General features: G+C 30.9%; 1 protein-coding gene across 2 annotated transcripts; it reads right to left on the bottom strand.

Moving 5' to 3' along the window:
* Nucleotides 1-42: 42 nt before the first annotated feature.
* LOC132738151 (hepatocyte nuclear factor 4-gamma-like) lies at nucleotides 43-24323 on the bottom strand. 2 transcript variants are annotated; one of them, XM_060725608.1, is made up of 9 exons: nucleotides 24156-24323; nucleotides 10150-10188; nucleotides 8770-8938; nucleotides 7866-7996; nucleotides 7117-7232; nucleotides 4886-5041; nucleotides 4103-4343; nucleotides 3318-3554; nucleotides 43-2953 (listed from the first exon to the last, which is right to left on the bottom strand). In XM_060725608.1, exons 1-9 carry the CDS (start codon nucleotides 24169-24171, stop codon nucleotides 2529-2531), a joined length of 1530 nt encoding a protein of 509 aa, XP_060581591.1. In that variant the 5' UTR covers nucleotides 24172-24323; the 3' UTR covers nucleotides 43-2528. The 2 variants fall into 2 exon arrangements, with proteins under 2 accessions (XP_060581591.1, XP_060581590.1); XM_060725607.1 differs by lacking the exon at nucleotides 24156-24323 and adding an exon at nucleotides 17108-17196.
* Between the last annotated feature and the right edge of the window lie 3450 nt (nucleotides 24324-27773).

Raw genomic sequence — 27773 nt, 5'->3', positions numbered from 1 at the left:
AGTAGTAAGTACTTTATTTCTTTCGATAAAACAAAAGAGTGATATATTTTCTCTTTTAATATATTCTTTTGAAGCTATTAACACATTTGATGAACAATAAGTAATATACCATGTTAAAATATAAAACAACAAAAACTTATGGTGCAATATAAAATATATCCGTCTCAAAACAAGCAAATAATACGTTTACAAACATTTTAAACAAATATTATATTCAATATATATTTTGAGATCATGTATAAAGACGTGAAATTTATGTTAAAAATCAACTTCACACCCATGAAAACAATATTGAAAATGTTAAGTCCAGTCTGACTAGGATTACACATACTGAGACACATAACCATTCTTAAACATTTTCTGATTGGCTGATTTAAGATTAACCAATAAAAGCGCTTGTTTTAAATCTGGTTTAAAATAATGTTTTAAAGCCAATATGATTGGCTATTTTTTATTCAAGATTTAAAACTGTCCAATGGGGACGTTGGCAATAATTTTACATGCTAAAATGTTGCCCCAGTACAATATTTTTAATAAAAAATAACAATAAAAAAATAATGAAAATATGAACTACGAAAATGGAATAAAGAATGAATTTCAGTTGAAACATTAATTAGAAACAGCATAATTTTCTGCAAATTATGCAATAAAATTACACACTCAAAAGGCAAGCAAATTACATTGTCTCTGCAGTTATTTAGAAAAAAACCTTTTTACACAGAAAGAAAACTAAATTCAAGTCGAACGACAAATGAGTAATACCTATCAAATTGCTTGCATTTTCCGTTGCATTGTGGACAAAACATCACAGCATTTGCTACGGATAAAAAGTTACGAACAATAATACAAAATGACGGCGCATGCGCCTGACAATCTCGTGCTGCTATATGCAATTGTTATAAAGCCTTTAAACTTAATTAAATTGATGTCACAAAATATTTGTCTTTTAAAAAATGAAATGACATTGATAATAAAAAACATATGCTAAAGTAATCAGTAAAATATTTTTTTATGAATTTGATGACGATGATGAATATAGAATGAAACAAAAATTAATAATAGTATTGAATATAAGCTAAAATTATTTCTGAGATGGCTAAAAGAAATAGAAAATTTAATGATAAAGAATCAAACAAAAGAATAACGCAGAATATACATGTATATAAAAGGGTGAACAATTTACTATTTTATAGGCAGTACAGTAATCTATATTTGGAACGGGCATGTTGATTAAACATCAAGAACCTAAACCCAAATTATGTGAAGTTATGCCCCTTTGCATATATGTTTGTACCTATGTGAATCATAATGTTCCTATATGTTTCGTAATGTATATATGTGTATCATAATATATACGTATACATATGTGTATCGTAATGATTCTATTGGAATCGTTATGTTTGTATGTGAATCGTAATGTTTCTTTGTGTTTCATAGTGTCCATTTGTATATAATAATATTCATATGTGTATCTTGATGTTACTAGGAGTATCGTAAAGTTTCTATGTGAATCGTAATGTTCCAGAGTATATCGTAATATTTCTTTTAGTATCAAATTATTTCTATGTGTATCGTAATGTGTCTATGTGTATTGTAACGTTCATTTGTGTAATGTAATGTTTTTATGTGTATCGTAATGCTCATATGTGTATCGTTATAATTCTGTATGTATCGTTATGCTCCTATGTGTATCAAATGTTTTTAAGGCTATCGTAATATTGCTATGTGTATCTTAGTGTTTATATAATGTTCCTGTGTGTATCGCAATGTTCCTATGTGTATCGTATGTTTCTATATGTATCATAATGTGTTTGTGTATCGTAATGTTTCTATATGTATCTGTATGTATCAATATATATTGTAATGTTCCTGTTTATCGTTATGTTCCTGTGTGCATCGTAATATGTCTATGTGTATCCTAGTGTTCCTCTGTGTATCGCAATGCTCCTTTGTGTATCGCAATGCTCCTATGTGTATCGCAAAGCTCCTTTGTGTATCGCAATGCTCCTATTTGTATCGCAATGCTCCTATGTGTATCGTAATGCTCCAATGTGTATCGTAAAGATCATATGAAAATCGTTATATTCCTCCATAAAATGTGATACATGACTCGACTTTGTGATACAAGAATAAAACAAATTACACTTTAGTAAAATATGATATGCACTCATGTATTTTCAAATCTCCACTATTTATACTAAATTCAAAATTATGATAGAATGATCAATTATTTGTGATACTGATTAAGAGGATTTAAACCATCATATGTAATAGAAGTTTAAATACACATGTATATTGGGTCTATATATAGATGTAAAACATCACTACCACTGCTCTTTACAGAAGTGAAACGATCTGAAGGTTTAGTTAAATACAATGCTTATGAAATATGTTTTATACAAATATCTTTTCACAAATCTACACAGCTTATGAAATTTTACAAATGGGCTTTCTTTACATATTACTAAACCATATCTGGCACGTCCACAGCAGTATAATGAATATCCATAAGTCAATTCTATGAATATTTAAACGACTTCCTGTTTTAAGCATTTACCAGCCGTTGACAAGTTAAATGGCTCGCCAGCTGGCAAAGGAGATCCGTTACAGCTAGTGGCTATCACATTCCCGTTCAAGGGACTTCCTAGGGGCCCCATATTCAAATTCGGATCCGCTGGGGATACAGTTGATTGTGGTGAATTATCGAGTTGAAAACCCGGAATATAAGGCACGGCATTTAGCACACCTGTTGGCGGTGATTGGGAACCAAGACACATAACACCTGGTTCCAGTCCTGTCGCCATGCCGATAGTGTCGTTGTCGTCTGATCCAGGAAGATCGGTGTAGTTAATAGTGTTCATGATCATGTTGGGAGACATTGACAAGGGCGTTGCAGAGGCGCTGTCCATACCTGAATTTGTCGTCTGCACCTGACCAAGATCTCCGTTTGCTCCTGAAATCAAAGTAAAATTTCAAATTATTTCTCAAAATATGCCCACACTTCCGGTTATAAAATTCAAGTTGTGTGACGTCATCAAAGGCTTTGTAGACTGAGAAACTAAATTTAAAAGTCTAGATTCTATTCTTTTTAATTCAAATATAATGTAATACAAACAAAAACGGTACCAGTTTATGTTATATTTTTAAGAGTATACAAACTGTTTGGGCGCTTCCATTGGTAATGAAAATTAAAATGCTAGCAGCCCGCATATTGTTCAAAGACCTAACGTATCTTTGCATAACAAAAAGCAAATGAATAACGCATACAAATATACAGTCATATTTTTAAAGTAATAATAATGACATAACGGTTTTACCTCCCAATAGCATTTCTTGTAACAAGTTGTCAATTTTAGCCATTCCAAACAGTTTTGCAAACTGAATTTGTTCAATCATCTGCCATGTGATACTTTGTAAAGATGGCAGAAGCAGAAGTATCTCTCCGAAGCGCCCTCTAGAGTCGTATTGTCTATCATTGATATAGTCTTCTAAATTTACGTGGATTTGATATCGGAATGCTTTGATCTTAGCCGAATCACTTAAACCTTTTGCATCTGAAACATATATAGACATTTTGTGTATTAACGAAACAAGATTTTGTTTGGATGTTTAAGATAAAATGAACTCGATCCAGGCGCCATTTTATGTAATCATATGAGTTTTAAGGCTGTATTCGAATATTGGTTTTTTTTAAAATAATGACAAAGGTCAAATGTGAGTTACATGTAGTCTACTCCGATCTCTTGATGACATTTTTAATTTGACAATTAACTTAGTGGAACCGGAACCGGAAGTGATCAGTCATAAACTTGTAAGACAAACCAGTCAACACATACTTGGAGCCAGACCGAGTGTTATTCTGTCGGTAGCTCAATCTAGTACCAACGGTACGCATTCCGTATATATACTACATTTAATACTGGTATACGGGAAAAAGCTTGGGTTAATGAGGATGAATCTACATGTAGTTGTAATTTGAAAATCAAAAATCTTTAAACTTTAAACAGACTGCTCTAAAGACTAAAGTCAAAACAGGGCAAATTCGTTTCTTATATTTAATAGGTTAATGGATAAAAGAAAAGAAATAAACCAATAGATCTACCTGGATCAAAAAAGACTAATGCTTTCAAGCAAGAAAATTCAGAATCATCTATTTGTACATCACGAAGAGGTTTGACCAGCTCATCAAGTACTCTCGACGCCACGCGACCTATTTCCATATCCGATGTATTTCTGGGTATTATGACGTCATTTCCGAGCAACAATGTGTCTTTATGAACAATTGAGCGTCTTGCTACCCCGAGTAAAAGATGTTCTCCGGCATGTGCTCTCAGAAGCGCCACCTAAAGGACAACAAAAATGATTTTTAAAAATATACAAATTCACAATATACCTGATGACAAAAATATCTAAGTGTACGCTTATACAACGAACCAACAATGACGTCGACTATTTCATAGACAGAATGACTTCATAAAGGTTACAGCATTATCAGAAAGTCAAGATCCCAGCAAAACTCAAGATATAAAATCATGAAAGTATAATTTAGCAAAGTCAAAATATCGTTAAGGTAGCGTCGAGCTTAATTGAATTACGAGGACCGGGAAAAAGGTGATAATACTTAAGAAAAGAATGTCGAGTTCAAATGAAAATGTTCTGTTGACGAAAATAGAACTGACTTGTGTAACAAGTGGGCGCAAAAAGTCATTATTATATATATGTGAGAAATATTCAACTTTTAACCCGTACGACGCGAAAATTCTTGAATGAACTCGACCAACTTTCAGTCTCGACGAAACCATTTATCATTTTAAGCAAATTTTCAACAGAAATCACACCTATAATAATTATTAACTTTTAAAAACAATCAAACACACCCACGTACCTGATCATCAAGCGGAAGATCACAGAAACAGGGGATATATTTCGCCCATTCGACCAGTATGAGAAGTTGCTGTTTCATAGAATCACAAATATCATTGGCCGTCGCTATTCTCTTATGTGAAAGGTCATCACCGTTACACACTGATGGTGAAGCTGTCTAAAAATAGAAAAGAGAACGAACCTTTTAAATATTTTTTTTTTCGAGAAAGGATCTAATTAATTTATGAAGAACTAATTTATTTCTTTTACGTGGCCTCAAAACGTAAATGAAATAAGATGCACGGTCTCAAAACGTAAATGAAATAAAGATGCGTGGCCTCGAAACGTAAATAAATAAAAATGCGTGGCCTCAAAACGAAAATGAAATAAAGATGCATGGCCTCAACGAAAATTAAAATAAAGCAGAAAATTGTAATGATTTCACTGCTAAACGTAACATGAGTTGTCACTCGGTGATACTTTTGCAGTAAAATACAGTGAAACACGGCCATCATTGCATTTATTACATCTTATCCTATTGTTGTTTTTTTTTAAATTCTACGAATGAAAAGTCAGGAAATATCGTCGAAATTACATAAGGATGAAGTGGTACATTATATATTGAATATTTCCCATAATTTAATTTTTATTTTCTTACATTGTCCGAAATAAAAGAAGAAACTGTTTTTTTCCAGATGTATTCGATAGGGACCGCCTTTTTATGCAAATCTTAAATATTTATACATAGCAATCTACGTTTTAATTTATACATGTATTATTAAAGAAAACATTTTATGACGATAATGATCAATAGATTGTGATAAAATATCTATGAGAAAAAAAAGGAAGGAAAATGATCACAGAAGTTATTTAATCACGAATTTGTGCGTTTAAATTGATTCACAATAGTGACTATCATCTTAAACAAACTGCCTACGTGCGAAATTTTGTTGGAATGAGTCACTTCTAAGTTAAAAGCTTCTAGGAAACCGGCTAGCACATCATCTATTCTAAATACTGACCTCCTCTTATATATGTAATGTAAGCAATTTTTACTAACAATGGCGATCACGGGAATGCTTATGGATTAAAAATTCAACACGGAAGAAAAACAGCGTAATTTATGTTCCAGATATATTTGTGTTTTTTTCCAATAGTTTCACGTTTTTATTTATCACTTTAAACTAAATAATTCGGTCGGTTGTGTGGGAGCACGAACTGTTCTATTTTATTTGATAAATTGATAAATTTCACATGAGTAATCTTTCCGTCAGTTAACCGGGCCGGCTTTTTCTCGTTTCAAGTCATCTTAAGACGAAAAAGCTTCATGATTCTAAATTTGTGTTAAATAATAATTTTAAAACTTTTAAATGATAATATCTTTCCCAAAATGTATAAAAATAAGTGATATAACATTGAGGCACATTCTGCTCTGATTTGTAAAACTATGAAGAATTTTCTTAAACAACTTAAGGAACTTACTGAGTTAAAATATGATAAATTACAGTATTTTTTCAATACTATTCTAAATATAAAACTTTTTTTTCTTAAGTTTGATTTGTAGTTCTCTGGATAACTGCCGCTTTTAGAAAATTGTTGTTCATTATAAAAACCATGATTTTTAGAAATATGTATTATGCCCATCAACCAAATACTGATTTAATATTTATGATTATCAGATATTTTAATATTTTTTCTTGTTTTCTAGCTTTTTATAAATTTTGGTGGGCCTAAGACAGGTTTAAATAATAGCTATCTTTATTTTATTTAGTCTTGATTGAATTTCTTTATATTCATAGGATTATTTAAAAATCTACATAAAATGAATCAACCACGTTTTCTTTTTGGGTAACAGATCAGGGGCTGAGCAAGGTAAGGTCAGGCTTTTACTGTCAAAGTTCTTACATGTTTTACACAAATAACTGACAACCTCTCTACATAATGCATTAGTATTAAACTTTTTTTGTCATTTCAAATAGTCACGGACGGTAAAAAGAGTCCCACTCAGGACTATAACTTAAAAACCCGAAATTTGTTAATCCAAAATTCTTCGCAGTGTACTAATCTGTTACTTCATTACTTTACTGTGCATAAAATTGAAGTGTAAAGCTATCTACAAGTATTTTGTAATCTAATTTAAATATCGTAGAAGTAAGTAAATCTGTGTATTTGATTGAGGTCTTCCTTTTTAAAATGGGACTTCAAAAAAAAAAGAAAAAAAAAGAAGAGATTGATTTATCTGATTATACATACTTGTCGTGAGAGTATTTCAGCATTCAGTAACGTACTGACGGACAGTGCACTGTTCTGTCCCAATTCATCATAGCTGGTGCGACGAACACTTATTCTATCCCGCTCATTCTGAACAGCTGAAAGAATAGTAAGAAGATTCCAAATTAATTTTCGTGATTATACAGATGCACAGATGTAGCTAAATAATAGAATAGAATAGAATAGAACAGGAACAGAATACAGTTGAGAAGATATGTACAGTATAAAATAGAATAATGATAGAATGAAACCGAATGAATTAACACTGGTTGCACAAAACTGAACTTTTATTCTAGGTAAAACGAAGTAATCGTAAGCATAAAATGGCCAACAGTTTTTAACTAATAAATAAGAAAAAAGACGATATCGAAATAAGAATTTTATACTTCAATTTAGTTTTGTCATAAATATTAGCGTTCCAGTAGCGAGTCTAATATAGTAAATTAAACTACACTGCCTTCTTGTTTTGAACAGGTTTATTAAAATATAGTGATATGATGCTAACAAACTTTCATGAAAATTAAAAAAAATGTATTTTTCACCTATTTCAAAAAAAGGGGAAAAATCAGTGTTTATAATGCATTTATTGAGAGGTATTGTTACAGCATCGTATACAAGAATGTTACACGTTAAAATAATATATCAGACTTGAATAAATGCCTCAAAATAGCTTATTTAATGTATATCATGAACAGCAAGTGTCCAAATACTCGTAGGAAATAAAAATTTACCTTCTTTTTTCATACCAGCACGGAAACATTTTTTCAGCCGACAATATCTGCATTGATTTCGTTTGTCTTTGTCTACTATACAATTTCTGTTGAAACGGCACGAGTACACGTGGTTCTTTCTAACGCTACGTCTGCAAGATTAAAAGCATATCCAAATCTACTTTTGGTAACAAATATAATGTTTTTAAAGACACAAGATAAAATATATTTAAAGTTACAGTAAGCAATGTTTCGTAAGCTTTTTTACTCTGATTAAAGAGCCATGAAAGCTGGGACATAATGTAACGGGACAAGCAGCTACCTACAAGACAAGCGATCTTATGTTTGCGTATCGATCGATAGTGTTTAATTAATATATTTATGTTGTTATTCTGAAAAAAGAAATACATAAATGATCTTTTTTTTAAAATAAAATCACATTAAGCCCATTTTCGTATTTAAGGACCGGTAAAAATCTTACGCCAGTTAGCTTATATTTGTCTCACTGACACGGTTTACAACGGACAAAAATACCCATCTTACTACGATCAACGGCGAATGCAACTGATTGGACGAAATGATAATGCGGTGCTAATCTTTAGTTGCCAGTCCCGTTATAGTATGTGCCAGATAAAATAATAATAATTAACAACATGCTTTTCTTGTACTAACATCGAAATAGTAATTGTTTGTTACTTTTACATACATAGATTTTGGCTATTCATGTATTTAAGAATAAAAATATTCTATTTCAGTATCTCAGCCTAAAAGGTAAATGTTTTACAGACCGTCTTTGGATTTCCAAGAGAACTTCCACAGCATACATTTTTATATCTTAAAAAATAAATGGTGGAAACAGACCAAAAGAAATGAAACTTTGTGAAAAGTGACAATAAGATAAACATAGAAAATTATGTAAACGAACCTGAAGAAGCCCTTACTACCGTCACAGCTGGCTGCGCCGTAATGCTTGCCAGTAGCTCTATCCCGACATATTGCACAGTACTGGCTTATACCCTGGTTCGGTGAGCAAGGGGCACTGATTGTCTGTATACCAGGGCCACTGATTGCTTGTAAATTGATCGGATCTCCATCTAATATATGCAGAAATATTTTTTTCTTTAAAACTGTGTTATTATTATGCAAGATGCCATAACTTTAAAAATGTTTTCTGTCATGAAAAATCGTTATAAAATTCTACAGAAAATTGCATTGCTTTGTCCTTCAAATTCATGGTCAGTGGACCTTTTATGTATTTCTATTCATTAAAACAGTTTATTTATTCGAAGTGTAATTTAAAAAACAGTGTGATGACTTGAACTATTTTTTCGTCAAATCCATATGTATTTTAATACAGAATAATATATAATTATTATAGAAGATTGCTAAAATAAACCAAAATGAAATTACGACGAAAAATTATGGTTATAACAAACACTTTATAAAATCGATTTGGTTCATCACAATATAAATAAAATTATTCATACAAATTTTGTTATATATATATCTTGAAAGATTTCTTTTAATCATTACAAAATGCAAATTGCAAAACTAAATAATTTTTTAAGTATTGAAATTGTGAAGAAAACATAAAAAATACTACTACAACGCCATGCAGAATTGAACAAACAGATATTTTTCATCTGAATATAACTCAGAAAAACCACGCTAAATTAGTTATTGATATATTTTAAAGGATTTCTTTAGAAAATTATAATGATGACACTGCAATTATGAGTACAACACAAGCATTACAGATACAATGAAAAAATTCAAAAGTAAATACTAGTAATATCCTTTGAATATAATATCAAAAAAAACTATGCCGTATAATCTTTCGATTTTTTTGCTTAAAAGTTCACTATCAAATATTACAGAATTATTATAGGAGATTGCAAATAATAATAATAATAATAATAATAATAATAATAATAATAATAATAATAATAATAATAATAATAATAAATTAATAAAAAAATGAAATTTGCATAAAAATATTTGAATTTTGTGTACACCATAAATAGTAATTACCGTGCAAAAGCGTGCACCATTAAACATATCTTCTTTTTTCATTTGAATATCATTCATGAAAAGCCAAATAAAAAATCAAAAGTAAAAATAATTTGTCGCTATTTTCTAAACAAAAAGTACAAATTCAACAAAAAAATTAAATAGGAATTGTGAAAGAAATGTCAATGTCAATATTTTCAAAAGATTTATAAAAAAAGAGGACAAATTCAACAATAAATAAATAAATAAATAAACAAGATTTGTGGGAGAGAAAAAAAGCAATATGTCTATTTACCGTCATAGTAGAAATACTGCGGTTCCCGTGACGTAGATTCTACAAAAGAAGAAAATAAGGCTGTTTCTGCTTCAAAGTCACAAATAGATTTATACGTGAAAAGCATCTTGATTTGCAATCCTTGAAAACCACAGAACAATGAAAACGAATATATGTTTAAAACACCTTATATATACATCTTGCATTAGGAATTACACTTTAATCAGAAGCGGTCCCAGGCTCCGAGAAGATTAGATTCAGCCTTATCATGACTTAGTCATAACATCATCCATCTGGTCTTAAACATGAAAAATCCTGTGAAAAATACCTGACTAATTATCTTCAAAATCCGTTTGTTTTGTCTTACAACAACTAGATAACAATGTGAAAGAGATATTTATTATGAAATTATCTGTGAAGTAGTTGTTCAAATGTATATTCCCCCCTTTGCGGTTGAAAAATTCGGTTTCTTAAAGTGAGCGCTTCCAGTCGCGGCTACTGTTTGGTTTTGATCGGGTACCAGTACAAGTTTACGCTTACAGCTGGTGGTCGGATTAATGACATACTGAGAGAATAAACAAAAAAGGGATCGCAACTCCATTTTAAACACTTAAGAAATAGGGAACAGTCCTTCCAAAACAGCTTGTTTGCCATTGACCTACCTCCGTTGACCCTATTTGAAGTGTGTTAAAGGATGGGTCGCTTCTACAAGGTCTATAAGAAGTCAATTTAATTTTACTTCTTTAAGGGTTCAGTTTTGATTTTGAGATCTTGAATCGAATGAAATTAACATTTGTTACTGTTTCGAAAATCAATCTTTTTCTATTATAATACTATATTTTTTTCTATCATTTATTATTAAATTATTATTATTTCGATAAAATATTTGAAATTTAATTCAATAGTAATATTATTTATAAACTCTCAAACATATGTTTGTAAAATTCTTATATAATTTTACTTTAATATGACGTTACGAAATAATAAGAATACCGAATGTAATTGCTAAATATTGACAAGTTTATAATTGAGAAACTGAGAACAATTCAATCTTTAATTAAAAAACATGATAACACTGTACATATATATCATATTTGTTAACAAAAAAAAACCGTCCTAACATTAAAAAAGATGCAAACCTAATTCTCTATTTTTCTATTTCGTATATTAAGTCAATGGAAATGATACATTAATTATTTTTTAAGTATTTTGTTTGACAAATCACAGATACATTAATAGTACATTCAAGTCTCAAAATGGTATAAAGAAGAAAACAAAAACAATAACAAAAACAACACCCCTCCCCCAGACCCCCCCCCAAAAAAACAAAAAAAAAAAAAACAACAAAAAACAAAAAAAGAAAAAAAAAAAAACACCAAAAAACAAACAAACAAACATAGTCTTGTCCGTCAATAAAATGCACCAAATTTTCAATACAAATATAGTTTAGCAATATATATTTAAAAAAAAAAAAGAAGGATAATACTACATCAAACTCCGTGAAAATTTGAAGAGTGAAACTAGTGTCTTTTGAGAACAATTACTTCTTATCTTAAGAAATATTTCATTTTATCAGTCTTATCAGAGCTTACAGTCTTAAACAATAGTAATCACACTTCAAAGGGAGATCAAATATGTATTAAACAAGTCACCACAATACATTGTCTGTTTATGTAATATTATTACATTCTTCTTTCAATTATTATATATATATATTTTTTATTTATTTAATAGTATATAGGCATGAATATGACCTGTTTATTTATTTAAGAACATTTTTGTTTTTAATTAAATCTGTTATTGATATTCTCTCCTTTATACGATATACAATTATTTTATTTATGAATTGTATTTGGTTTAATAATCATTATCTATTTTTTTCCAAATGAAATGAGTTTGTGCATAGAATAACATTTTATTTATGATATGCTAATTTATACTTCTTATTTATTCATAAATTATTCATGGCATGTCTACATATTTTAACTTTATTTTATTAATGCAATAATGACATGAATGAAAAGAAATAGAGGATATTGAATGAGTGTAAGTTCAATACTGAATTTATTGCACGAGTTGAATAAAGTTATATTATGCGAGCCTCTGGCGAGCATAATATTATTTTATTCAACGAGTGCAATAAATTCAGTAATGAACTTACACGAATTTAATATTCTATTTATCACATACCCAAAATAAAGACCGTTTAAAGTGAAATAAGAGTCATTTTTCATTGACGCGCCTATAGTATAACGCTAACATTTAGCGCGTCTTTACGCTATGTTTGTATAACGCTAATGACGTCACGTCAAAATATATGCACGGCCGTGCAATACCATATTTACGGAGTCGCAAAATCGGCACGGGTGTGTGATAAAACGATCTACACAAATTTCCAGTAATGATTAATTTGTTCATACATTTGTACGAGTATTACAATCTTGTCTTATTGGATATGGAATACATGTACTTAATACTAAGAGGAGCGACTTCCAAGTGGTTAAGTGTCATTCTATCAACCAAGGGATCGTGGGTCCGAGCCATACTTAACTCAAGACCATGTTCCTCATGGCACCAGTACTGGACTGGTGATTTCAAAAAAGCGGACTCGAATATAAGAACATTTTTTCACAGTCGGGCTAAAATAAGATGTTTCACCTAAATTGTTTATGCTATCTATTAAAAATGGATTTCAATTGATAACAATTGAAATAACAATTGAAATCAAATAACGCCAAAGAAGCAAATATATAAAGAAATCATAAGATTGTATAATATAGTCATTTGATACTATTACAATCTGATTTTTGTAATATATCAAATATATATTCTTAGCTGTATTTTATCTAAATCCATCCTAAATTGCAATAAAGAACAAAAACTTCAACAATTTTCATCAATGGGTATTTTGTTCATATAATAATGTTATTTTCTTATTTCGCTTTTATAATACTGAACATTTGTAACGTTATTTTTCTTTGGATTATCGTGACGTTTTTTTTATTCCATATACATGGGTGCAGTCGACTTGCAAATTAAATTCATTTTTTTTCTCTATTCAGGAAAGATTGCAGTATCATATATTCGTTATAAAGATTGCAAACAGGTTATATGGCCGTTTATTACCCTTCCAGATTTTTTCCGCCTTTTTGATTGGATATTGATCACCCGAAAGAAATTGATATAACCGAGCCAGACGGGTAATATACACACTAAATTTCCCCGTTGGGTGCCCAACGTTGTACACAACATGCGCTGAGATGATGCGCGTACGGTTCGATTGTACGATGTATAAATTCCGATTTAAAAGCACTTTTTAACTGTCAAATGATAAATATTTACCAAAGTAGAGTAATGATACATATTACCATCAGTATCGAAAACAAATATGACCTTGTGAAAGCTTGATATTAATTACAAAAAAGTGCGTTCAATAGACTACTCCTTTTCTCTTGTTTACATTCGGTAGGTACGGGAAAAATACGTCATGTATTTATGTGACGTCATGTTGTGACGAAGAGGTACCCTAAAGGGAATCTTATTTCGACGTTTCATTTGATACAGCAATGATTTTATAAAAAATCGTCTAAACTCGGCAGGGGAAGGGTAATAAAATTATTATTTTGGTTTTGGAGTGATATATGTGGATATATTACCTGCCAAGATAAAATATCACCCTCGCCTAACGGCTCGGGTGATATAAAATCTTAACAGGTAATATATCCACATATATCAGTCCAAAACCAAAATAACATATAATATAAACGGGTTATTTGCAATATAACCCTCGCCTAGCAGCTCGGATTATATATACAAACAACCGTTTTTATTACATGCTTTTCGGTGGTTTATAGAAATATATCAGTGAATTAAAACTGATAATTTCACTGTTTGAAACAGTGAAATTATCAATTTGATAATTTCACTGTTTTGAATTTAAGCCCTTTACGTTGTTTTAGTGAAATTCCAGCGTACACAGAACTGGAAACCAACTTAATAACGTGACGTCGTAAATGACGTCACATTGTATACATAATTATTTGGCGCGCTATTCATTTATTATAAGGTAAAAATGTCGTTTTTAACGTTTGAATGCATGTAATAAAAAGAAAATTTGTTTAGTTTAGTGTAAGATCGAAATATATTTCACCTCGTGAACACCAAAAGTTCACATTTCACTCGTGGCTGCGCCACTCGTGAAATATACCTTTTGGTGCTCACTCGGTGAAATATATTCCGATCTTACACTGAACTTAACAAATAGCCTCTATATATTCGGACATATAACTTGTCTAACTATAGTCTTTACAACTTATAATATGTACGTTCATTTATAATATTATATTTCAAAGTCTTTCTTATTTCTTACTCAGACCAGAATGCTCAATATCAATAAGGTCACAAATTATTAAATAAGTAACAAAACATAACATTATTATTGTGCTTTTGCTACCAATATATTCAAAATTCAAAATCTGATTCATCGTCGGATACCCACGGCCGAACCATTAACGTTTATATTACATGTTAATCAACCATGGCTATCCGACGATGAATGAATGTATTTTGTAGTTTAAGATATGATTCTAAACATTAAAGACATCATTTCACATTGTTATGTATAAATTTGATACTTGTATTTTATGATGCATGTAGCTTGTCGCCATGTTAGCATTCATATGTTTTTGTCACATGGGTCTAAGACCTTCTTGATGAATAATAATAAACATGAAACTTGAAACTTGTCACATAACTTAAATAAATTCCAACAACAGATCTTTAGTTCATATCATAAAGTTTCAATATTTCATTTTACTTGAATATAAACAACTCGAATTTATACTCCTAACAATTCATACATTGTTGTCTTAAACGACACGGCGACAAACACTTAAACAAATTACAAAAATAAATGTTACTGTAATTTAATAATGCTAAATTTTATACACTGTATATTCATGTATATATAAATTTTCTCCCAACAAATTACTAATTGTTAAGTCATTTATGTATGTTTTACTTGTATGTCGATCATACCTTATGTTCATTATTTTAATCGCACTTAATTTTTTAATTCAAACTTCGCAACGAAATTGTTATGGCATTGTTTTGTAGAAAAAATAAGAGAACTCTTTAATTTGTAATTAATAGTTTTGTGTATATTTATTGACATTTGTTTAAGTGTATTATACATATTGAACAGGACCAGAGTTCAATACTTTGCTGTAATAATAGGTATATTTTTCTGTTGAAAAAGAACATTGATTGTGCATACAAATACATATTTTTTGATGAAATTAATCGTTCAGTTGTTTAAAGCATATTTCTCTTTTAACTATATTCAATAAATTGTTCAAAAACTGTACACTAATTATCAAAAACATTTTCTTTCAAATACTTCTGTTATAACAGAATGTTAAGTTACATAAGTGACATGATATTCATCTTCAATGTATTAACAAACAAACATAACAAACAACATATTTCTTCAAAGTAGTATTCAAAGTTGGAAACCGTTTAGAATCACACGACAACAAAAATGAATTCTAAAACTTGAAAATGTTTCTAAAAGACAGTCATATTTAAAGGAAAAATAATCAAAACAGACGAATATATTTATTGAACTAAAGTTACATAAGCAAACAATGAGTATAATGTCAAAGCAGTAATAGTTTTGTTTGTAATTTAACACATATAACGGTTTTAACAAATCATACAATATATCACTTTGGGTATTTCTATCGAGTTGGAAAGTTACTTGTAAGTACAAGTTTGGAAAAGAAATATAATAAATGAAATAAAAAGACAATTAACTAGAAGTTTTATTCTATACTGAAAATCAAAACTTTTCTTTTTCTAGGGTAGTAAACAAGTATAAGTAAAGAGGCGACTGAATTGTAAAAGATTCAAATGTAAGAGCACATCGCTGCATACTCTCTCACCAATACAAATTAGTAATTAACTCACAACTATAAGTGCATTTGAGGTTTGAATTAAAAGAGAAAATACTGCCAAGTGTTTCAATAGACATGAGGAAGGATTTTTTTTCAGCATTGATCCTAACAGGACAAATTGTTAAATCTAGCACAAAGACTGTATTTTTAAAAGTTGAATAAAATTGCTACATAACTTAAGCAACCAAATGCTTAAAAACACCTCTTACTTGAATCACCAATTGAATAGGATGCTGTATTTGTTGAATATGGTTTTGGTTTTGGACAAAAAGAACTTAAAAATCACATATGATATAAAGATATCTTTTTGAAAAATGCGTCCTTATTATTCTTCGCCGTGCTTTGCCTGACTGGGGATGCAAACATTAACAAAGCAGATGAAAATATTTAACATATATTTAAAGCTATTTAAAATAAAGGTTCGCCTAGTCTAACGTTAAAATCGATTGCATTTTAATTTTATTATTTTTAGATGAACTATATGTATCTAAGATTTTAACTTATTTTATAAAGTATCTTAATAAATAACGATACTAAAGAAAAAAAAGTATAATATATTTCACATCTGTGCAAACTGTGGACTGGCATAAAATAGTCCAGTGCTGTGGACAAGAGTGTGATTAAGAGTGTGACCATGGTTTGAGTGTGGCAAAATATAGGGCAGTGTTATGAGGAAAGTGCTATTGTGGTAAAATATCGGGCAGTGTTATTGTGGCAAAATATAGGAAAGTGTTTAAAGGAAAGTGTTATATTAGCAAAATATAGGAAAGTGTTATTAGGAAAGTGTTACTGTGGCAAAATATAGAAAAAGTATTATAAGGAATGTGAAATTGTGGTAACATATTGAAAAGTGTTATAATGAAAGTGTTAGGTAGGCAAAATATAGGAAATAATTATTAGGAAAATGTTAGTGTGGCAAAATATATGAAAGTGCTAATAGTACCAAAAAAAACCAAAAAAAAAAACCCACACACACAAGGGGAAAACGCTTCCTCTCTTATATTAATATGAAAATATCTGTCTACCTATTGAAACATAAGTTAAATCCATTGTTCGAATACGGACAGCTTCTACAAACTACGATTAAATAGCTACTCTAGAATATTTGAATAACTAACTGTACATACGTTGATGATAAAAACTTTAGGCGAATGAGCTTGACATATTTAGCTGTGTTTATTTTTCATATCTACACATGATGCGGAGTTTGAGATTATCGTGAAATAATTTTATCATCCGTGTCTTTGGGTTGATGAAAACTCCGTATCTTTTTGTTTATTAGTATAGTTGATAACAACAATTGACATGAATGATTGGAATATTCCTAAGCATTTTTTATTTTGGTTTTGGCCTTGGGCAAAGTGAGTGAAAAACGATTGAGCATCTGCCTCTGGTTATGTTAAATGTGTACCAACTTGATTACATTTTCATAAAATGATATATGTGCGTGTTATATGGCTAGTCGCTGCATTATTCATTTTTTTTTTGAAAACTGCCATACACCACCACAACCTAACAACATCAAAATAATTATCTAAATTTAGCTAAAAGAATGAATGTTGAGTTTTTTTATATCTAAACCTTTATTGGTCAAATACTTTAGATGATCAAATACTTTATCTACCAAAAATTTTAATATGGTATTAAGATATTTAGATTAAATTAAAAATAAGAAAATTGTTACTTTTTTGGATTCTTCACTAACACTCTTTTCTTCAAATTAATGAGATATATTTTTTTGCAAATATGCCATCAAAACTATTGAATTACTAGCCTCTGATTTTAGAGGGTTTTTTGCTTAGCGTATTTTCAAGATTGATTTGAACTGATTCAATCTCGTTTTAAGATACTCGGTAATAAAGTCTGATTCATTCTTTTTTTTTAAAAAAAGCAAAAAAAAAAAAAAAAAAAAGCCATGGCCATGAGTGCATTTTGTGGGAAAAAAGGTATAATTTTTACAAGAATGTCAAAGACGGAAACAAAATCCTATTTGAGAAATATGTAGGAGTTAAAATAACAATTCATATGTACTTCAGATAATTGTATCGAATATTTCGTTTCCGGTGATTCAATGTGAAATTAATTTGAAGTCGTGTCTAGCCATGGAATTACAATGAAGGGATGAAAATAGTCTTTTTTGCACATCTTTTACTATTTTTAATAATTGTCATATATAAAATATAATTATTTTACTATCAATGTGCAATGTGCGGTGTGAATAATAATATTTTAGTTAATAAATGACGGTATATTTGGCTAGAATATGTGAACGAGTGAAATTAAAAATTATATCCCGCAATATAACATAACCCCCACCAAACAAAACAAATAACCCCTAACAACACCCTCAACACCCAAATTTCTCACCCTCGCCACCCCCACCTGCATGTCCCCAACGCCCACCCGAAAAAAGTATCAAAACTCTATCTATTGTATATCTTAATTACACGAAGGAGTAAATTGTAATTTTAAGCTTTTATTTTTAACTACATGGAGAACAGTACCATACATATATTGCAAATTGCAAAAATCTCAAAAAAAAAATCTTCTTAAACCTGCCAAACTAAACAAGGAAGACCCATCCTTATAAACTCTTTAATCTTCGATTATCTTTCGAGTAAGTTGCTTTTTTTCGGTCTTGAAATATTTTTGCAAACCGATGTAAAAATCCGTGCTTGTTGGTGACAAGATAAAGGTTAGCACTTCAAGATAGTAGCTTTTATCAAAATAGGTCTTGTTTACATTAACTGATTGTTACTTATATTAACTAAAAGTGGTTATACTTATGTGATACTCAGATCATAGGAGATAGACACTTTGCGGTTATCATAAAAGGAGGGGATTACTGTACATTGTAAATTCGGTTGGGATAATATATGATAATATGCGCCAATAGCTCCTGTATATACTATCTGAGACGATTCATTCTAAAAACTATACATAGACGTTTTGGGGTTAAAAAGCTTTTGCAATGTCCTTATACTGCCATAAAAAGAGTCATAAATGTAAAGAATGGTTAGCCAACACTGGAAAAGTCATATAAAACTGGAAAGGTCATATAACACTGGAATGGTCATATAATACTGGAAAGGTCATATAACACTCTAAAGGTCATATAAAACTGGAATGGTCATATAACACCGGGAAAGGTCATGTAACACTGGAAAGATAATATACCACTGGAAAGGTCATATGACCGTTTACAGCTTTACTGGTGGAGGAAGACCTCAGATTCCCCTCATGAATTATGTCAAGGACTCATGAGTTGTACCATCGCCGTTCCGTTCTGTAAGCTAGACGGACAACTTTCTCATATGAAAGAATACAAAGTCCCTGGCGGGATATGTTATTTAAGACAATAAATACGATAAAAAAGCATATTAAAGGGACTCCACTAAGGTTATTTGACATTAATTTATCATTTCATGTTGGTCTGAACCGATAACTTCAGAAAATTCTCTCACTTCGTTTTAACGGAATATTCATTCTCATTGAAAAAACCCAGAAAAGCTTTACAACGCCTTTCAGGCAAATCGGACTAAGAATAGCGCAAAGATAGATTTTCAATTTATTTCTGAGTATTTTTCTTCATTGGAATTTTGTAAATCTTTCTCTCCCAGTTGATCAATGTAAGAAATTCAAATTTTGATTTTAGGTTTTTGGCCCTCAGTGAATTCATTTGTTTGCGAAAGCCTTTTTAAATGAAATACTTTGTTCAGTCAATGCGCAAGCCAATCGGCATGTTCTTTTATACTTTCTGAACTCTTTCCTCCTAAATAATATTAATATACATACGTAAAATACTAAATTGACCTCTATTTTTTAATTGCCGCCGGTCCCTTCGACGGAAATGACGTCATCTCTGAAGCAACGGCGATCATGTCAAAGCAGTTAATTATATTCATCATCAAATAAACATCTTTTCTTTGATAGTAACATTTTGTATGAGAACATACAACTTCAATAAGTGCAATGTACTGTACTTCAATTAACGTTCAAAGCGGATTAACGTCCTTATTACAGTGTTTACCCACTTCTTAATACACAAGTGTGACCCTTAGCAAAACTTAATTGAAACGGTTAATTATCTTGTTGTTTTCGCTAAGTCTTAGGATGATTTCATCCAGTGTAAAACACACAATTAAAACTGTTAGCAGTTATTTCCAGTTTGCTATACAATGCCTTTCTATACCTCATGCGTTCCGATTTCATTGACCTCTCTTCATCTGTCAATTACTAATTTTAAGGGGGTTAATAAGATCCTGTTGTTGTTTTTTTTGTTGGGTTTTACATCGAACCCACACTGTAAAAGTCATATAACAACTTTCAATCTTTACTGGTGGAAGAAGATCTCAGGTGCCCCTTCGTGCATAATTTCAAGCTTGAACGGGCACCTGAGTAGAACCATCGACGTTTCGTAAGCAAGCTGGATAGCTTCCTCACACGAAAGAATCCAAAGTTTCTGGCGGGATTCGAACCAACAGCGGTGACAGGCAAACAGTTTGATGTCAAAGACGACAAAGGAAGCTGTGAACAGTATAATACAATATCGGCGGAATTGCTTAACACCGCGAGGTTTTTACGCAGCTAGCAGTTAGATCAATAAAAAGACTGCATTCATAAGTCTGTACTGAAATATTCATGCTGTACAAACACAACATGTGTGTCAGTCACTTGTCTGTTCATTTTGTTAAATTGCTCCATGTTCTTTGAATTTTAAGTTATCTATTAGTAATTTCGGAATATCAAGATCATAGATCACAGAATAAATTCTATTCAAACTGCATAGTTGTACAAGCGTGTAGACTATTTTGGCGTGCATACTGTTTAACAACATATTGTTGAACAGGTGCGCATACTGTTTTGGCGTAACACTATATTACAATATATATTGGTCAACAGGTGTGCATACTGTTTTGGCGTGCATACTGTTTTACAATATATTGTTGAACAGGTGTGCATACTGTTTTGGCGTGCATACTTTTTTACAATATATTGCTGAACAGGTGTTCATATTGTTTTGGTGTGCATACTGTTTTACAATTTATTGTTGAACAGGCGTGCATACTGTTTTTTGCGTGCATACTGTTTTACAATATATTGTTTAACAGGCGTGCATGCTGATTTTGGTACCGTAATATTCCATTGTACAGGCATACAGCATGTTTTGGCGGTAAACTGTTGTTGCAGGCATGAATGATGTTTTGGCAATAAATTAAAGGCATTGGCCGATTGAATTGTTTCCAAATTGTAGTCGTTGTACTCAAATCAAATGGTAACTTTTTTAATCATTGGAATTATCTCCATATCTGAAACCTTTCTTAAAATGACCTTGGAATGCTTTTGAAGTATGGATTTGCTTGATATCTTATGACAAGGTGATTTACATACATTTTCTTTACATAAATTGTTTGTGTGAATTTGGAAACAATTCCCGTCACAGGTTTAACAAAAAAAAAAATAATAAAAAAAAAAAAAAAATAACGCGTGTAATAAGCACTTTTTTGAGCACTGCTCTATAAAATTTATTTACGTTGTAATATAACAATTAATTATTGTATTTTATAGTTTTAAAAGAAATATAAATATTTGGTATGCATTTTGGAAATCGCTCATTTCCGCTTGAGTAATAGCACGATCATCGGACGATGTCTTATTTTACACACGAGCTCTTTAAAAACTTTTAAAAGAATAATGATGTTACATGTGCTTAAAACGCTTTATAGATTAGATAAATAAAGTCCTGAATCTGTATGCTGACTTGTTTTTGATTTTTTTCTCAAATATATTATAATGCATCAATTAAACTATGTAGCTGTAGGCCGTATCATAGTATGTAGGATGCCGTTTCAGGTAACATCTCTTTACCTCTTATTCTATTTCTATACTAAATATTTGACTGTATCGACCAATCAAAGTGAACAATATCGGCGACACTACCATGTAATGATTGAATTGTACATTCAATTTGAACATACATTTAAATAATTACAAAAGATATATTGTTTAAATAGCTATGATTGAAAATATATTTTGTGGAAAATTTTTAATCGATGTTAATCGCACAGATAAAGACATTAAAAATCACATACCTATCGCACTAGCATATAGTCCAAATCTCTTGTGTTTGATATATTATCAATAAAAAACGTTTAAAACATAGGTTTTAATCCAAACATTTTGATGTAAAACATAAAAGAAAAAAGGTATCGTTTAAAATTACAAATATAGGTAACGGTTAAGAAAATGGTTTGTAGTTAAGATGTAGAAAGGTGGACATTGCTCAACCTGGCGTGATTTTGGGGGTACAGAGTAAAGTACAAGAGTACACTGTCATACAGATATACTATTGTTTAAACTGTATTTTATATATAATTACCAATTGTTGATGTTACTTACTTACTTTCATTATATTCTATTAAAATGCGTTAAATTCGATTTTGAAATGTATCGCGCTGCGTGAGGAAAGTAAAGTTTCTAAGTTTATTTCATTATCTCGGTATGCATATAAATATATAAACAGGAGAAAAAAAATATTGTTCCATATCTTATAACTTCAAGGTATACTCAGTTATGTAGATTGTATATAAGTAGTAAACACACAGAAAAAAACATGTACATACAGCTTAAAGGAACTCCTCCAAGGTAGTAAAGGCTAAAACATAAAATTTGATTTTTTTGATTTTGATCAAGTAAAAGTTCTCAAAATGGAAAAATCTGCAAAGGTTGGTAAAGAAATACACACAGGATTGAATTAAAAGCGATAGTTAGTACAATTTTTAGCCCAATTTGAGCAAAAAAACAAAAAAACAAAAAAAAAACAAAAAAAAACGTTGCAACGCTTTTCCTTTTATGGTCATTTTGCACAATAAAAAGTATTATTTTTAAAAAAAAAGAACGCGAGAAAGATCGGAAAATATGCACACGAGTTATGGGTTCAGACCTACATATATTGGTTCACAATTCTGAGAAAAATATTTACAGTCCCGTTATGTCAAGAAAGTCAGTGATGTCCCTTTAAAGTTTTTACTATCTCAAAACCAAGAAGCTTAACCCAAGTCTGACTCCTAAATCTTACCGTTAGAATAGATGGCACCAAAGACACTTTCCATACTAGGAGAATGATCAAACTGCAACTGCCCTATATGATACATGGTAGATACATGCATATCATGCAATTATTAAAACGAAAGTTAATGAGATGTATCAAGGAAGTGTTGAAAATAAACTTACAATACTTCGTGGTAAAATATCAATTAGTTTCAGTTCATATGTTTCTATATTTAGAATTGATGGGAAATATACTATTTTTGATACCAGCGAATTTGCGATTTTCTATAAGTTAATGTTAAGTTGGTAAGTCTTTTTTAAAGTTGAGTTTAAACAAATGGTAACTTCTGAAATAGTGACAATCATTTTATACACGTAGTTTGTACTACCATTATTCTTATCATAGAGTAATAACTAAAAGTAAGATAAAAAAGTATCTCAAGGAAAATCAAATGACTATGAGCTTTTACTTAAGAAAACAATTGACTCCTGTTTAGAAAAGAAACTAATTTGTATGGTAACTAAGTGTTTCCTAAAGACGCAAATGTCAAATTGCACGTATTTACTTTATAAAGTACAGTCTGAATAATATGTACGTTAGCAAAAGCAAAGGGCAGCTGTGGTCCCGTGGGTTAAGGTGCCTGCCTCTTAGCCAAGGGGACATGGGTTCGAGCCCAACCTGCCTCATGACCATGTTTCTTCATATGACATCAGTTTACTGGCGTTTTTGGCAAGGTTGAAAGTTGAAAGAACTAGTTTCATTTTTTTTCAAAAATGAAAGTTAAAAGAACTGATTTAATATATTTGTCTAAACTAAAACTAAAAACAAAAAAAAGTGGACAGTGTTAAACAAAAGTAACTTTGCATATTCATCCACAAAACGATTCAACAACTCGCTTTCAAAATTTAAAAATATGCAAGAAAAAAAAATTCTGTTCAAAATATAAATCTAGATAATACATTTAAAATAATAAAATAAAATATTCAAACATTTTATTTTCAGAAAAAATTGTCAACACAAACCTGGTAGCGCTCGCATATTCTTATCCAATCTAAGTATTTATCCCCTACAAACTTCCAGAAAAATAAAACAAAAAGTGAAAGCATCCGACCAGCTGATCTATTTTATATTTGTCTATGTCCATTGTGACAAACACTTGTCTTCAAGTGTTTTTCTCTTCTTCTACAAAGTGACCGTAAGAGGGTTATTGCACTTTTTTCAAAGCGGTTAATTGTTTTATGAAAAATACTGTTGTTAAAGGAGGTTTTGTCATGTAATGTATACGTACTATTAAGATTGTAAAGATGCTGGTTATGGTTAAGTTGAACTATTACTACACTGAATATCTTAACCGTATTTGTCCGACTTCAACTTTCAAGCTGGACAAAACCATTTATTTTATTTTAGCGGAATAATGAAAATAATTACTAACTGAATAGCGAACAGTGCAGACCATCTGTGGCCTCAGATTTTGGCCGCCAACTTGGAACACCTTTTTGATTTACATTCGATGTGAAACGTTTTATTTACTTTGATGTTCATATAATCGACTACTTTCGAGCCCGCAACCACTTTAAAACTAACCCATAGTTGCTGACATAATTTTTGTTTTTAGATTAAGGCTCGAACCTGAATCCCCTAGATTAAGGGGGCAAATACCTTAGAACATAACCCCTTTGCCATAGCTCGACACATGACTTTCTTATTTTTCAAATATTCTGCTGAAATTGTAGCACAAATATCTTAAATGCAAAATTTTGCATTATGTCACGAAAATATATTACAATGTAAACTTTGTACAAAGTTTGTTGAAATTCCTTCATAACATTTTTGTAAAGCATCATTTAATTTCAAAACATTCACCATATTTTAATACTAGTACTTGCATACAATGGTAATATTTAATTAAAACTGGGTGAAAAACTCAAAGAGTTTTTAATATACTCTATTCAATAACACAATAGTTAACTTGGAATTTTGACACATACAGCTAAATAATTTTGTTTCTTTGTATCCAAAGAAATTTCACAAGAATATCATTTTTAATCTTATAACCCAATTGTAGATACATATTTTTTCAAGGAGTCTTTCCAAATTTAGCTTTGAATTATTACTAAATTCATAAATAAGGCAAAATGTTATCATATATTTGAATCGAATAAAACATTTCATGTTGAAATAGAACGATAATACTAGTAAATGACAGCAATAAGAAAACATATAGTAATTAATATTTTTTTAAAAGGCTAAATGTGGTCATCGTAGCAGTTTATTAGAAATTGTATTTTGAAAACAGTAAAGCCCCTTATAGGATTGCAATTTCAAATTTAAAAACATTAATTTAAAATATAACAGTTCAATAATGTGTAAAAACAGAAATATTTTTCTTTGGGCCAATTTTTTTTCAAATGAATCGTAACACATTTTATTTGGTAAATCGTCAGACTATTAATCATTCTTGTAAATCAACTGTTTATAAAAATAATTTCACACACATAAATTGTTAGTATTCGTAAATAAGGATTAACAAAATTAAATTGGTCGAGCGGCTGCTCCCTTCTTGACCATTTTGGTTATGTAAATATAGAGGACATTAAATGAGTGTAAGTGCAATACTGAATTTATTTCACGAGTTGAATAAAACTATATTACGTGAGCATCTGGGACAAAAACATTTAGTTTATTCAACATGTTCAATTTCTTCAGTAATAAGCTAAAAACGATATAATATTCTATTTATGCACATTTTTCCTCCAAAGTATAAAAGGAAGTTTTTGCATTGACAGACATAAAATTACATCAAACAATAGCGACGTCTTTACATGACTCTTTATTAACAGTGATAATAACTCCAAAACGGAAAGAACTTATTAAGTTCACTGTATAACAAAATGATACACGACCGATGCATAAATTTAAATTGATTTTACTAGTTTGCAAAATCCGCACGAGCGTATGTATATAATCATTTTAAAATTAGGTAAGCTCATCTGAAAACTGATCATTAAAATACTATATATAAGAATTACATTCAGGGTCCCGTTCTTCTGGACTATTAATTCATATAATCAAATAATTTCAAAACACTGGAAGTATCCGACGACTTAGAGGACTAAAAGAAATCAAGTGCTTAATATACATTATACAGTACTGTATGTCTCTGACTTAGTGACGTCATTCTTAGTTTCGATTATAAAACGAACGCACAAAGTTTTGTGTCATCTGAATTAAACTTAAAAATAATTACGAATAAAAACCACCACAATGACGATTCATACAATGACGGTCATTTCATTAACTAGTAGATAATTAGCTACGACAAAACGGAAAACGATACTTTATTTAAAGTTTACAATTAGATATGATTATCTATGACACGACTGCTTTATGAAATGTAACTTGAGTCATATACTATGTTTTGAAGTACCACTCAAAGCTTTGCTGACTGAAGCTGTATGTATCATAATCAGCTGTTAAAAACTAGGTCAAGTTCTTAGTCTCGTGAAACTGAGAGGAGTCATTTTAAAATACATATATAAAAGGTTACATTCAGGATCGCAAAGTAGGTGGAACAGTCATTTAAATGGAAGGCTAGATTCGGGATGGCCAAATAGAGAAATGTAAGGAAATGTTTATGAGTATGCATTTTACGTCATTAAAATATGTTTTATCATGATAAGGACATGAATATTACGTAATTTCAAACATTTTTTTGCAGCAAGTATAACCTATTGTTACTTTCTTGCTGGAATTCGCAAATAAAAACGTTGTACATTATCCTTCAACATGCTTATGTCCTTGAAGTAGAAGTATTTTTTCTAGGTCTCTGATACCAATATATGAGCCGTGCCATGACAAAACCAACGTAATGCGTTTGCGACCAGCATAGGTCCAGACCAGCCTCCAGCCTACGCATCCGCGCAGTCTGATCCGGATCCATACTGTTCGCTTACAAACTCTATTACAAGTAGAAAAACTGATACGGTGCCGGGGAGCATCTGATATGTTGCACTCCAGGAGAAGATATAGGTACAGAGCGTCTGCGATTTCTACTTATTAAAGTTGCTGTCATTCCTCTTGAAAGATCTTCCCTACGAGTGTCAAGTGTAGTCTGGCTTGCTTATGTTATTTCACCATCTGATTACGACAATAATTTCACCATCTGATTACGACAATTATTTCACAATCTGATTACAACAATTTCTTCAGTCGTATTAGAATTTATACTAGAATGTGGTTGTGTATGACGAAAAACTAACAAAGCTCTTCGTTGTACCAAGGCTTCTTAATGCCTCAGATATTTGTTTGGTGTTTTAAGTCACACTTCATGTAAATGAAAATTATGTATCACGTCATCATTTTCGCGCATTTTCAATCCACCCAGGTTTTACGGGGGCTCTGCCGGGATCGTCCTGGGCTCTGCCGGGGCTCTGCCTAGATCGACCTGGGCTCCCGGCGTCAACCGGGGCTTTGCCGGCATCATCCGGGAACGACCGAGGAAGCACCGGCTTGAACCGTTGCTTCATCTGGGCTCTGCCCAGATGGTCCGGGCGCATCCTGGGTGTTAGTTTGGAATTACCGTAATGCTGCCGGGGTAAGTGTGACTGCAACAATATTTTCACCCCGGATCGTCCCGGATC

The sequence above is a fragment of the Ruditapes philippinarum genome, unplaced genomic scaffold (assembly GCF_026571515.1).
Source record: "Ruditapes philippinarum isolate M1 unplaced genomic scaffold, ASM2657151v2 ctg12175_1_1_1_1, whole genome shotgun sequence".
NCBI lineage: Eukaryota > Metazoa > Mollusca > Bivalvia > Venerida > Veneridae > Ruditapes > Ruditapes philippinarum.
Note: the sequence above shows the minus strand (reverse complement) of the source record. Positions and strands in the feature narration are given on the sequence as shown.

Excerpts from the sequence above, each read along its gene's own strand:
- LOC132738151 (XM_060725607.1), bottom strand. The coding sequence starts at position 17,132 with ATGGATTTAACTTATGTTTCAATAG. Across the intron at positions 7,997-8,769 it reads GGTAGTAAGGGCTTCTTCAG|ACGTAGCGTTAGAAAGAACC; the intron begins GTTCGTTTACAT and ends TTAATCTTGCAG. Across the intron at positions 7,233-7,865 it reads TGCTGGTATGAAAAAAGAAG|CTGTTCAGAATGAGCGGGAT; the intron begins GTAAATTTTTAT and ends CTATTCTTTCAG.